This window comes from Sorex fumeus, unplaced genomic scaffold (assembly GCF_029834395.1).
Source record: "Sorex fumeus unplaced genomic scaffold, SorFum_2.1 ptg000043l, whole genome shotgun sequence".
NCBI classification, from domain to species: Eukaryota; Metazoa; Chordata; class Mammalia; order Eulipotyphla; family Soricidae; genus Sorex; species Sorex fumeus.
In genome coordinates, this window is record NW_026606100.1 from 16,550,326 (window position 1) to 16,563,061 (window position 12,736).

Genomic DNA, 12,736 nt, shown 5'->3' on the forward strand with positions numbered 1-12,736 from the left:
CCCTCCCCGGCCGGGCGGGAGGCCGAGGAGCGGGGACCAGGCGGTCACCCGTGGGCCCCCAGCCGGGCGGGGCGAGGAGCGGGGACTAGGCGGTCACCCGTGGCCCCCCAGCCGGGCGGGGCGAGGAGCGGGGATTAGGAGGTCACCCGTGGACCCCCCCGGCCGGGCGGGAGGCTGAGGAGCGGGGACCAGGCGGTCACCCGTGGGCTCCCGGCCGGGCGGGGCGAGGAGCAGGGACTACACTTCCCAGTGTGCCAGGCGGGCGGGGCGCGGCGGGGAGGGCGCAGGCTCCTTCCCAGAAGCAAAAGCGGAAACAAAAGAGTCTCGCCGGCGTCCCCGCCCGCACACCCCGCGCACCCGCGCTCGGGCACCCCCGACCACCCGCGCCCGAGCCCCCGGGCCCCCCTCGGGCCGCGCGACCCGCCGCCGCCTGTGCCCGCCTGTGCCCGCCGCGTCCCCCCGCGTCCCCGCCGCCCCATGGCGCTGAAGCGGATCCAGAAAGTGAGCGCGGGGCCGGGCGGGTGGGGTTCCCCGGGCCGCCCCCAGCGCGCGGGGTCTGGGGCAGCGCCGGGAAGGGCGGGGGCGGGGCGGGCCCGGGCGCGGCCGCCGGGGGGCGGCTGGGCAGGTGGGGGCCCGGGCAGGTGCCGGGTGGGGGGGGGACCCCGCGCCGGGCAGGGGCGGGCCGGGCCGGGACCCCCGCGCCCCCGGGGCGCCGTCGCGCCGCGTCCTCCCCGCGCCGGGGCTCCGGGGCGAGGCGCGGGGGTCCGCAGCCCCCTCCCGCCGCCGCCGCCGCCGCCGAGCCCGGGCTCCTGCCCACCGGGCCGAACCGGGCCGCCGAAGCCCGTCGCGCCAGGTCGCCGGGGCGAACCTTCCCCCACCCCGGCTATTTCGGTGCCTCGGCTGCTGCCGCCTGAGGTCACATCCCTGGAAGGAGAACATGGTCCCTGACACGCAGGGTGACCTCCTGGCTGCGATTCGCGGCGGCTCAAGCCAGGCGGGCTCCCTGGCCCCCTCCCCGCCACCCCGCCCACCCCTCGCACAGCGAACTTGGACGTGAAGTTTGAGGCCGGGTGGGAGCGGCCCCAGGCGCATCGCTCGCCTCGGCGCAGGAGCCCGGCAAGAGGGGGTGCAGGTCCCCGGCCACAGGGGGGTATGCAGGTTCCCGGCCGCAGGGGGTGTGCAGGTCCCTAGTCCGCAGGGGGGTGTGCAGGTTCCCGGACCACAGGGGGGTGTGCGGGTTCCTGTCCCGGAGGGGGGTGTGCAGGCACTCGGTCCGCTGGGGGGTGTGCAGGTCCCCTGGCCGCAGGGGGGTGTGCAGGTACTAGGTCTCCGTCCGGTCCAGCTCGGTCTCTGCCCGGTCCCGCTCCATGTGGATGCTCCGTCTCTGCTCGTCCGGCCCCGCCAGGCCCTGGCTTCTCTCGCACCACACGCTTGCTGCTGGTCGAAAAGCCAACGGCTTGCGAAGTTGGGCTAGGGGCATTTTCTTTCTGTCCGCTTTGATTTCTCTTGCTGGGCCTGTTACTGACATTGTAGTTTGGGTTACTTCACTGACATTTCATATTGGACACACTGGGAGTTTTTTGTCCTTTTTTTTTCAATGGAGAGAAAGTCTTCAAGTTAAAGCCAACAATGGACAACATGTTTTCAAAACCGATTTCACGCCAAAAAACTGATCCTGAGGGTCTGAGGAGACAGCGTAGCAAGCAAGTAAGATGCTGCAGGGGTCGACCTGGTTCCAACCCGAGCATCCTAGATGGCCCCTGAGCACTGAAAGGGGGTGATCCCCGAGCACAGAACCAGGAATTAGGTTTTAGCACGGCTAGGCCTGTGCCCAAAACCCTCATTCCTCCCAATAATGCTGGCAGATAATTTGTTTTTTGTTTTTGTCACACCCGATGTGCTTAGGACTACTCCTGACTCATTTTCTGCTCAGCGATCATTCCAGGCAGTGCTGTGGGAACCACACATAGTACTGGGGATCGAACCCGTGTTGGCCATGTACAAAGCAAGCTCCTACCTGCTATTCTAACTCTGGACCCTGGCTAAGAATTTTATCGACTTTTTCAGCGGTGAATCGATAGAGCTGAGATAGCCATGTTACATTGTATTCTCGCTTGCCTCTGGTGGCTTCTTCTGGTACAGAGGACAGCAGCTTTTAGACCCAGACACTTATTTTTCTTTTGGTTCAAATGCTTAACCTGCATATCATTTTTGTGTATTGCTGAAGGGTTCTGTCACTGTAAAAAGCATGGCTATCAGCAGTTATTGATTAATTATGAAGTCATGGTTATGAAGATCATGCAATTATATATTTTCCTTTTAGACACGCCTTATTTTGATACCCTATTTAACATCTTTGCCATACCTTTTATTTTTATTAATGACAGAATATTGACTTATATTTGAATTAAACGCATGCATTTTTCAAGGAAGTTTTAAAAATGTTTTTTTCCCACTTATGAGAATTTTTTTCATAAGGCTTATTTGTACATACTGTGACTCTGAAATGGTATAGAATTTATGTATAGAAAGTAGACATTTAGAGAAAATAGGCTCTGCTTAAATGCTACAATGGACTGTCAGTTGTCAGTCACTATTCTGAGTCAGTGTATTTGTTAATATGGCATATGCCCAAACCTCATTTTCAGTAGGGATTATTCTTATTAGTTTATAATAATAGTGTTTGGAGAGTGGGAAAAAGAGCCACATATATAGAATTGATTTTTTTCTTTTCTTTTGGTGGGGTGCCAGGGATTTAAGCCAGATATATATATATATATATATATATATATGTGTGTGTGTGTGTGTGTGTGTGTGTGTGTGTGTGTGTGTGAGACATGTTCTACCACTGAAATACACCCCTGGCCTTACAGGAAATTGATATCAGGTCTGTAATAAATTGAATTTTTTGAAAAAAAATTGGGAATCACTCAACATTACGTCTTTGTGTAGCAATCTTAGTCTTTTTTCCTTTTTTTTTACTTTTTGGGTCACACCTGGCGATGCACAGGGGTTACTCCTGGCTCTGCACTCAGGAATTACCCCTGGCGGTGCTCAGGGGACCATATGGGATGCGGGGAATTGAACCCGGGTTGGCCGCGTGCAAGGCAAACGCCCTACCCGCTGTGCTATTGCTCCAGCCCCCAGTCTTTTCTCTATTATTAGAAAAGTTGGTGTGTACAAATCATCTTTTATTAATCAGATGAGTAAAACCTCCCTTAAACTATCTGAGGTTACTTTGGTTGATTCCCCAATTTTCTCCTTTTTTTGCCAGTCTCTTTAGTGAGAAGTCAATTTCAGACAAGGTATGCAGTTTGCTCTTTGAACAGTTACAAAGCTCTCTTTGACATCACAGACAGGTACACAGATTGTTACTTGAATCTTGCATATTCCAGCAAATTAAGAAATATATTAACGTTGAAACTTTTAAAAAGTGTATTTAAGCTGGATTGTCAGATATCTTAGTCTTTGGGTTATGCTTTTGCTCTATGTAAAGTGGGCAAAATCTATCACTGCATAATCTCAGAGAACTCGGCAAGAGTAGGAAGGGGAATGAAGGCAGGGATTGCGCTAGGTTAGTGTATCACAGTCACTCACTTGTGGGACAGTTCAGACCTCTCCCTTGCTGCAAACTGAGTTCCTCACAGGGGATGCTATAGAAAGAAGATTGAACATCACTGATGAGCAACTCTCCTCATTACTCAAAGGTGAAACCTATGACCTGGGGTGAAAGAGTGCTTTGTCCAAGTTAATTTTTTTGTGGGTGATTTCGCCTATTTGAGGATGCTGAATTGATCATGATAATCACATGAATTTAGTTCAGTGAAAAGAGTAAAAACGGTTGAATTGAAATATATGGAAAGCATATTGTAGATTACTGAGCTTTAAAAAAGTGCATTTGAGTATCCTAAATGATTTAATACTCTAATTTCAACATTCAGTGTAGTTTTGCATTTCAGCTTATAAATTTACACACCACTGCTCTATTTTTAGATACAGTGGAGGATGTTATCACAGTCACCTAAATCAGTAAAGGAGAAAAAAAAGAAATTGAACAGAGTCTGAAAAAATAGAGTAAAATAGGGTGGTTTTTTAGCTGGGCATTTGTTGTTTTCTAGAATTCAAAATGTTTCTTCTATCAATGCTATTTTCAATCTTATGAATTTTAAAATTATTTTTTAAATGATGAAACAGTACTTTACATACTGTTTTAAACATTGAAAGAAAAATGAAAATATTTATTATCATCATCTTAGTATATTTCTTTCTAGACTCTTTATCATTCAAAAAGAAATTAAAGTAATGCTCATCATATCAACCTGGTGTGATTTGGCTGTGTGCTTGTTTTAGGTATCTTTTGATGAACTAAACAAGAGTTTGTTTTTACAGACATAGCAACATAGGTAACTATTCATTAAAATTCTGTTCTCAAAGTGAACCATTTGATTTGGTATAATCAGTTTAACTTAAAATGGAGCAGTAGCCCCTCAAAAAGTACAAAAAATGTATAAGTATAGATTCAAGTGTGAATTTATAAATGTTTTGAGATACTACATTTATTTATTTGTGAAATCTTATATGAAACTGTTCAAACTGTCTGGTAAGCCTTAGAATGCTTTAAAAAATACCCAGCCCTTAGGGGAGAAGAGGGTCTGGATTTGAATTTTGACTCTGTGACTTAGTAGCTTATATCCTTATCTGTACAATAATACTGTGACCAGTATTAACCTAACAACTGTGACCGGTATGTACTGTAGCACTGTCCTCCCGTTGTTCATCAGTATGCTCGAGCAGACACCAATAACGTCTCACAACAAATTGTGAGACTTGTTATTACTGTTTTTGGCATATCGAATATGTCACAGGTAGCTTTCCAGGCTTTGCTGTGCGGGCGAGATAACTCTCCGTAGTTTGAAAGACTCTCTGAGAGGGGCAGACAAATCGAACCCAGGTCGGCTGCATGCAAGGCAGACGCCCTACCCGCTGTGCTATCGCTCCAGCCCGCTGTGACCAGTATGTGTAATAAATAGTTGTTGCCCTTTGTTAAACACTATTCTAAGCGCTTGACATGTATTCACTGACTTATCCTTAGTAGACCAAAAAAGTAGACAGTAATATTATCCCCATTTTATAGATGATGAATCTGAAGCACAGAAATGTTGAGTGATACATGCAGAATCGAGTCTGTCAGGTATCTAGAAAAGGATAGTTTTAGGATTTCAGACCACAGTTGGCCTCAGACTCTGGATGATTTCGTTTTCGAGGGGTGGGTTTAACCCCCATCAGTGTTCAGTAGATTGTGTGGCACCAGGGATCTAGCCTGGAGCTCCAGTATGCGAGGTTTGGGCTCCAGTCCTCGGAGCTCTCTCTCTGACTCAGGGAAAGAAAATCTATCTATCTATCTATCTATCTATCTATCTATCACATTATGTATAATTTTCTGGTTTTGGTTTTTGGCTCATAACTGGCAATGCACAAAGTCTACTTTTGATTCAGTGCTCAGGTCCCTGACAGTGCTCTGTGTGGTTCTAGAGATCAAACTCGGGTCTCCTACATGCAAAACATGTGGTCTAGCTTATTCAGCTATATCTCTGCCCCAGATTCATTCCTTCCTTCCTTCCTTCCTTCCTTCCTTCCTTCCTTCCTTCCTTCCTTCCTTGCCATACCAGCAGTGCTCAGGAGTTATTTCTGGCTCTGTGCTCAAGAATCACATCTAGAAGTAGTGACAGTGTGCATGTGGGAAGATGGGAATGCCCGTGTAGTGTTGGGGATGGACCCAGACTTGGTAGTGTACGAGACAAGCACCTTAACCCCTGTACTGTCTCTCTGGCTCCAGATTCCATATTCTTAACTACTTTGGATTCTCTTATCCAGATGTACTCACATTTAATGTATGCTGAACTTAAATTGAAAGACATAAGGGGGTCAGATAAGTTTATGGATGTAAGTACTTTGCAAACCGGAATGTTTATACAAATGTAAAGTAATATTATAATTAAGACCTTGGCATATTTAATCATTTTCACTGACTCATCTCTCAGTATGTTGATTATATACTGTAAATCTCTGCTTTGAAGTAGTGTACACTGGAGTGTTTGCCATGGCAAATGAGTAAAATAAGTTTGTTCATTTTTGTTCCATCACTTAAAAAATTTTATCCTCCAAAAGAATTTAGAAAAATGAAATGTATCATAAATTTTCTGTCAAGAGTACTTTATGTCATAGTTTTACTTTGAGAAGAAGTTTTCCCCAAGTGCACCTAGAAAACAAGCTTGATGGGGACACCCATCCAAGTAATAGGCTGAATCCTTGCTGTAGCGCCGAGGTAGTGATCATCGGCAGTGTATCAGCCCCGTCTTTTCCTGAACAGTGGGCGAACTGATACTACGTTTCCTTAAAAACAGGTCTTGAAATAACTTGGCCTTCGTCCTCTACCCCTGTGAAATGCTGAAATCAAACCGAGTAAACCCGGGCACGACGCCGCCCGGGGTTGCAGGAAAGGGGAGTAGGTGGTGACCGGCCCTCTACCCACCTGCGGACGCTTGTTTGAAGGAACGACAGGTTCTGTTTCTGGCCACCACCTTGATTGCCTCTTAGAAGCTGATTGCCTCACCAGACTCAGTGAACATAGAGTACTCTATGAAGGTTCAATGAGACACAGTAGATCGTCATAACAGGCGGCTGTATTCCAGAAGTCGTTCTTAGTTTATTTTATTTTTTTTATTGATTTATTTTTGCTTTTTGGGTCACACCCAGCGATGCTCAGGGGTTACTCCTGGCTTTGCACTCAGGAATTACTCCTGGCGGTGCTCAGGGGACCATATGGGATGCTGGGAATCAGACCCGGTCGGGCACGTGCAAGGCAAACGCCCTACCCGCTGTGCTATTGCTCCAGCCCCTTTATTTTATTTTTTTAATTAAAATTTATTTTTGCTTTTTTGGGTCACACCTGGAGACGCTCAGGGGTTACTCCTGGCGGTGCTCGGGGGACCATAGGGATGCTGGGAATTGAACCCGGGTCGGGCGCGTGCAAGGCAACCGCTTTCCCCGCTGTGCTATCGCTCCAGCCCCTCATTCTTAGCTTCGAGAAGAGGCTTCTGGACCCTTCTGCAGCCCCCGTCCGCTGGCCCGCATCATCACGCTCTCAGCTTGGTGTCTTGCCTCTTTCTGGCGTTTCCCTCACTGTGCGCCGTTCCTAGTCTTCTGTTGTGTCTCTCCTCTCCTTTCCTCAGCGGCATTCCGTTAGAGTCCTCGTTTCCTCTCGGGTGGAGGAAGGCCTGTCCAGCTGGACAAGTGGGAGGTTGGTTTCTTCCCCAGTGGTTGTAATCTACCTTCTCTCACTCTAGGGCTACCTGCCTTACACAGATCTGATGAAGGGTCTCTGCTCATTGTTCTTCTCTAAACCAGTAAAATTCTGGCCTGTATTTTTGCGGTTCCTGAACTTTAATATGCTGTATTTTCATTTTGGTAACAATATTTTTAAGATTTCCTTTTGTTTTCTTCTTTCACCCTGGATTATTTTGTTTTGTTTCTTTTGGGGCCAGATGGCAGTGCACAGGGCGGGCTCCATACTTAGGAATCACTCCTGGAGGTCTCGGAGGATTGAAAATCCCCCATATAAACCTGGCTGGGCTGTGTGAGAGGCCTGCCTGCTGGATAGTCATACTGGCTCTTTACCCTTCATTATTTAAAAGTTTTATTTCCTTAATATTTGGTATTTTACTAATAGCTTTGCCACTGATTTTTAACTCCATAATGATCAGAGAACTTGTATTATTATTTGGTTCTTTTTCAACTATACAAAAATTATTTATGTATTAGTTTTGGGGCCATTCCCAGTGATGTTCAGGGGTTACTCCCGGCTTCACACTCAGGAATCACTCCTGACAGTGCTTGGGTACCTTATGGGATGCCAGTATTGAAGCTGTGTTGGCCAGTTGCAAAGCAAGCAGCTTACCTGCCATCCTCTCTCTCTGACCCTGATTCTTTTTAAATTTTTGAGACTTCTGTGGGGTTCCAGAATAGAATAATGAGTCTGTATTTTTTCACTTACACAGTAATAAAATCCTTTCGGTTGTATAAACCTTATTTAATAATTTCTTGGCTTCATTTTGCCAGTTTCTGGTTGGTGTCTGTTGAGCTTAGGTTATTTCTATGGAATGAATGCCAAATGAAGGTCTTATGCCTTACCACTGTCTTAAACTTTTGTAAGCCTCTAGAAAAGGGTTGACAAGTAAATTTAGTGGATCACAATCACAGCTACCTTTTCTTTCCTTCTTTTTCTTTTGGACTTTGGGCTAAGGGCTCAGTCCTGGCTCTATCTTCCAAGGATCACTCTTCGTGGTCCCAAACAATAGCAAAAAGAAATAGAAAATACCTATGAGTGTAATAGGGATATTGCTTATTGAAACTTCTATTATATTTCTACATATATTTTATATATACATCTTTTAATAGGTTGTTATCCAAAATGTTTTTTATTGCAGTAAGGAAAGTTTGAAAATAATTTTTCCGTGACATAAGAACCAGAGGCAAAGTCAATATTGTCAAAATGCACATATATATATGTATACACACAAACACACATATGAAGAGAGAATGAATGAACTTAAATGTGTACAAGCATTCACATATATGTAGATATATACATAAAGTACAATGGTCTAGCCTTGGAAACATTTCTGTTTCCAAGAAATACATACAAGCTACTTGTGCTCGTTGTTTTCTACTACAGATAGCAGTATTTTCGTTGCTAATGTACAGCTATAGTATTCAAAAGTAGTGGTGATACTGAGAGATTAATTTATATGTGAATACTTAAGTGCCTACTCTGTGCTACTATTAAGTGTTTGTAACAAAAAACTGTAAGAAGTAACAAAATGTAACAAAAGGCTGTTAAGAAGTAATAACAAATATTTGTAGAACATAGCCAGGTTTGTTTGTATGTTAAGTAGATTTTAAGAAGTAGGTTGCTCAGGTTGTTGTTTTTTTTTCCTGAAATATCTTTCTTGGTTACTAAGAAATAAATAGTAACTTTTGATAATGTAGCATTTAAAATGCTCTCTGAAACTTGTTCCATTATGTGTCAAAATTCTTTTCTATCTTGTGAATAGTTGTATACAATTTTCTATTATGCTTTTCTTGCTTCTCAGAGTGTCTTTGAACATAGTCTCTTCAAAGCTTCTGAAGTAGTATTCAGAATTAAGGCTCCTGGGAAAAGCTGAAAAGAATTCCTTTTCATTCCTTCACTCATCACACTTTTGTTTTTCTTGAACACCGCTGAAAATGTGCAAATGAAATTAATTCAGTACTCCAGCACCGTTGGCTCCAAGGCTGAAAATAATATGCTCTCATTAGTACAGTCCTGTGGTGAGATTTGCTTGGCTTGGGAAGAGTGCCGGAGTGGAAGTCAGGTAGCCTGCGCCCTTGTCCTATTTTTAACGTTGTGACCTTGGCTAAGAAATTGATTCTTTCATTTATCTGGAAACTCAATGGGTTAAATTAGATGATTTCTCTGGTTCAGGAAGGACTTATAATTATAAGAAAACCTAAATGATTTTATTTGCACTTTGTTTAGCAAACAGGAAAAGCTCACATAAATATGGAGCAGTGACACTGCATCCTACCAGGTAAAGCTTGAATTAATTAAGGTTCTGTTGACTGGGGCTGGAGTGATACTCTGCTTTTGGGAAGCTGATGGGGCATTTGCCTTACACCTGGCTGAGATGGATTTGATCCCCAGCGCTCTGTAAGGTCTCCAGAGTTTGCCTGAAGTGGTCCATGAGCACAGAGCTAGGAGTAAGCCCTGAGTACCGCTGGATGTGGCCCCAAAACAAAACAAAAAGATTGCATTTACAGTGGGGCTGTAGAGATAATAGAATGGGCAGGTCTCTTGCCTTGCATGAGGTTGATGGTGGTTTTTTTGTTTTGCTTTGTTTTGGGCCATACCCAGCAGTGCTCAGGACTTACCTTTGGCTCTGGTGCAGGGATCACTCCTGGTGGGGCTTGGGGGACCATATGGGATGCCAGTGATCTAACCCAGGTCAGCTGTGTGCCAGGTAAGTGTCCTACCCACTGTCCTGTCTTTCTAGCCTTATGGGTTTGATCCCTGGTGTGTCATATGGTCTCCCTGAGCCTTGCCAGGGGTGATCCTTGAGTGCATAGCCAGAAGTAAACTCTGAGAATGGCTGGGTGTGAACCCTCAACTCAAAAAAAGGTTCTATTTATGTTGAGATGTTAGAACTGAAATGTTAGCATCCTAATATATTAGTTTAACAAACCCCTAAAGATGTATTTTCTTTGATTAAAGTGCAATTATCTCTGATGCAAATAAGATACATCTTTATTGCACTGGTAGCATAGCATGTTTATCTAATTTCATTTAGCTTTCATCAGTTTTGCAGGTGTCTTTTGTACATTAAAAGTTGTTTACCACGATCACAGGTTTTTGAAATCAGAGTACATTTTGGAACATGCAAGATGAAACATCTGATTTTTATGGACTCTAATAAAAAATTTGACACATAAAAAAATACAAGTTGTTTACTCACATGTTTAGACAATTGTTTTTTATTGTTGCCTTATATACAGTATGTTTTTTAGATTCATGTTAGTGAATTTATGGAACACCATTCATATACAAGGCAAATAAAAAGTGCAGATCTATAGAAATGTCCGGTATAACCAGTGTTAGTTCAGACATTTAAAATGAAAATGATAAGAAAAGTACCATGCTGGGGGCCAGAGCAATAATATAGTGTGGATAGACTGCTTGTCTTGCATACCACCAGCCAGGGTCTGGTCAAATGTGGTTCTCTGAGCCTTCGAGAAGTGATCCCTGAGCACAGCCAGGTGTGGTTCAAAAACAACAACGGCAACAGCAACAACAAAGAAACGTATCATGTTGACTTGGTAGACTTAAGAAAGTTTTATGGGGAAATGCAACATATTTGAATAAGACACCAGATTAACTTGTGGGAAAATCAGGGGAGTAGGGTGGCAGGAAATCTGTAGGGAAGATGGGAATGATCCATACGCCTGAGTAGCGGATCAGAAAAGAAGAAGAGGGGCCACTCCGGCAGTGCCCCAGCAGGTGTGCGGTGCTCGCAGTCCCCACAGCGGCCAAGTGTGTGCTCCGCTTGGGCCGCATCCCTGACCCAAGCTGGGTGGCAGTTTTTAAAGGCTTAGGGAAGCCAGGAAGAAACTGGAGCTAAAGATACTAGGAACTATGTAACGTACTTGGGAAGGAAGTAAGAATTCTACTTTTGGGAAGCGTGGGCCATAAAAGTTGATATTGTGTTGGAACTTGAGGGTCCAGGCTGAGAAGCATGTACTGAAGACAGAAGCTTGAGGAAGATACTGAACTTCTTGGGGGTGTGGGGAAGAGACGGGGATTGGATCATACCCAGCGATGCTGCAGGGTTACTCCTGGCTCTGCAGTCAGGAATTGCTCCTGGCAGTGCTCCGGGGACCAGATGGGACGCTGGGATCCAACCTGGATAGGCCATGTGCAAGAGCAAGCTGCCTGCTCTCGGTATTATCACTCCAGTCCCAGCATTGTGTTCTCTTCGTAATGATTAGTTTGATGCATGCCATGGAAAGGGAGGCAGAGAGTACTGTGGAGATACAGCAATTGCCCTTGGAAGGATTCAGGAGAAATTTCGTTAAGGAAATAATGATTAGGATGAGATTTGAAGTGAAAGTAAAGAAGTTGAAGTCATTGAGGGAGGGAGCTAGAGAGGGAAGGGGGTGGGAGGTAATGACAAGTCTTCGGTATAAATGGCGTTCAAAGACCAGAGGCAGTATAGTATTTTGAGGAGGACTTGAAAAACATTAACACTTGTGTATAGATCAATAAAAGAAAGTGGTTGAAGATACAAAGCTAACAAAGAGGTCCTGGAAGGTCTGGTAAGCCATTGGAGGATTTTTAAATCTTTTTTTTTCTTTTTGGGTTTTGGGTCAGACCCGGTGATGCACAGGGGTTACTCCTGGCTCTGCACACAGGAATTACTCCTGGCGGTACTCAGGAGACCATATGGGATGCTGGGATTTGAACCCAGGTTGGCTGCGTGCAAGGAAATGCCCTACCTGCTGTGCTATTGCTCTAGCCCCAGGATTTTTAAACCTTTAATAAAAAGATTAGAGGGTAAGGAAAACCATAGAAAAGGTGTGACTTTCTTTGGAAGGTTATTTTGACTAGTGCGTATTAGTAGGGATACTAACGGTTTAAGATGTCATTGCACTTGTTCATTGTAATTCAGAGAATGTCTAGGGGTACTGGACAAGGACAATTAAAAAGAGGGGCATGTGGCCTTCTTGAGTTGGACTGACTCATCTATGCTTTCCCACACGGGCCCTTCAAGAAAAGTCTCAAGGACTCAGTGGACTAGGTCCTAGTTATGGGAGCTTTAACTGACTGAAAGTGGGGTCATTTAGAAATGACTATTTTTCTTTTCTTTTTTTTTTTCTTCTTGGGTCACACCCAGCGATGCACAGGGGTTACTCCTGGTTCATGCACTCAGAAATTGCTCCTGGCGATGCTCGGGGGGCCATTTGGGATGCTGGCAATCAAACCCGGGTTGCCCACGGGCAAGGCAAACGCTGTGCTATAGAAATGAGTATTTAGGATTTATTATCAGTGCGTGGCTGATTTATTATTCTGTATATATTTGTATACCTGTTTCATATGCTTATGAATGGGGGGGCTGGAGCGATAGCACAGCGGTAGGGCGTTTGC

The 12,736-nt window shown here is 45.1% G+C and overlaps 1 protein-coding gene across 1 annotated transcript in view; it reads left to right on the plus strand.

The window, feature by feature from the left end:
- The first annotated feature begins 400 nt into the window (after window positions 1–400).
- The window catches only part of UBE2D1 (ubiquitin conjugating enzyme E2 D1), a 38,695-nt gene continuing 26,359 nt past the window's right edge, over window positions 401–12,736 (plus strand). The window contains exon 1 of the mRNA XM_056120744.1: window positions 401–501. Coding sequence (XP_055976719.1) covers window positions 478–501 — 24 coding nt within the window. The 5' untranslated portion in view covers window positions 401–477. The remainder of the gene's footprint in view (window positions 502–12,736) is intronic.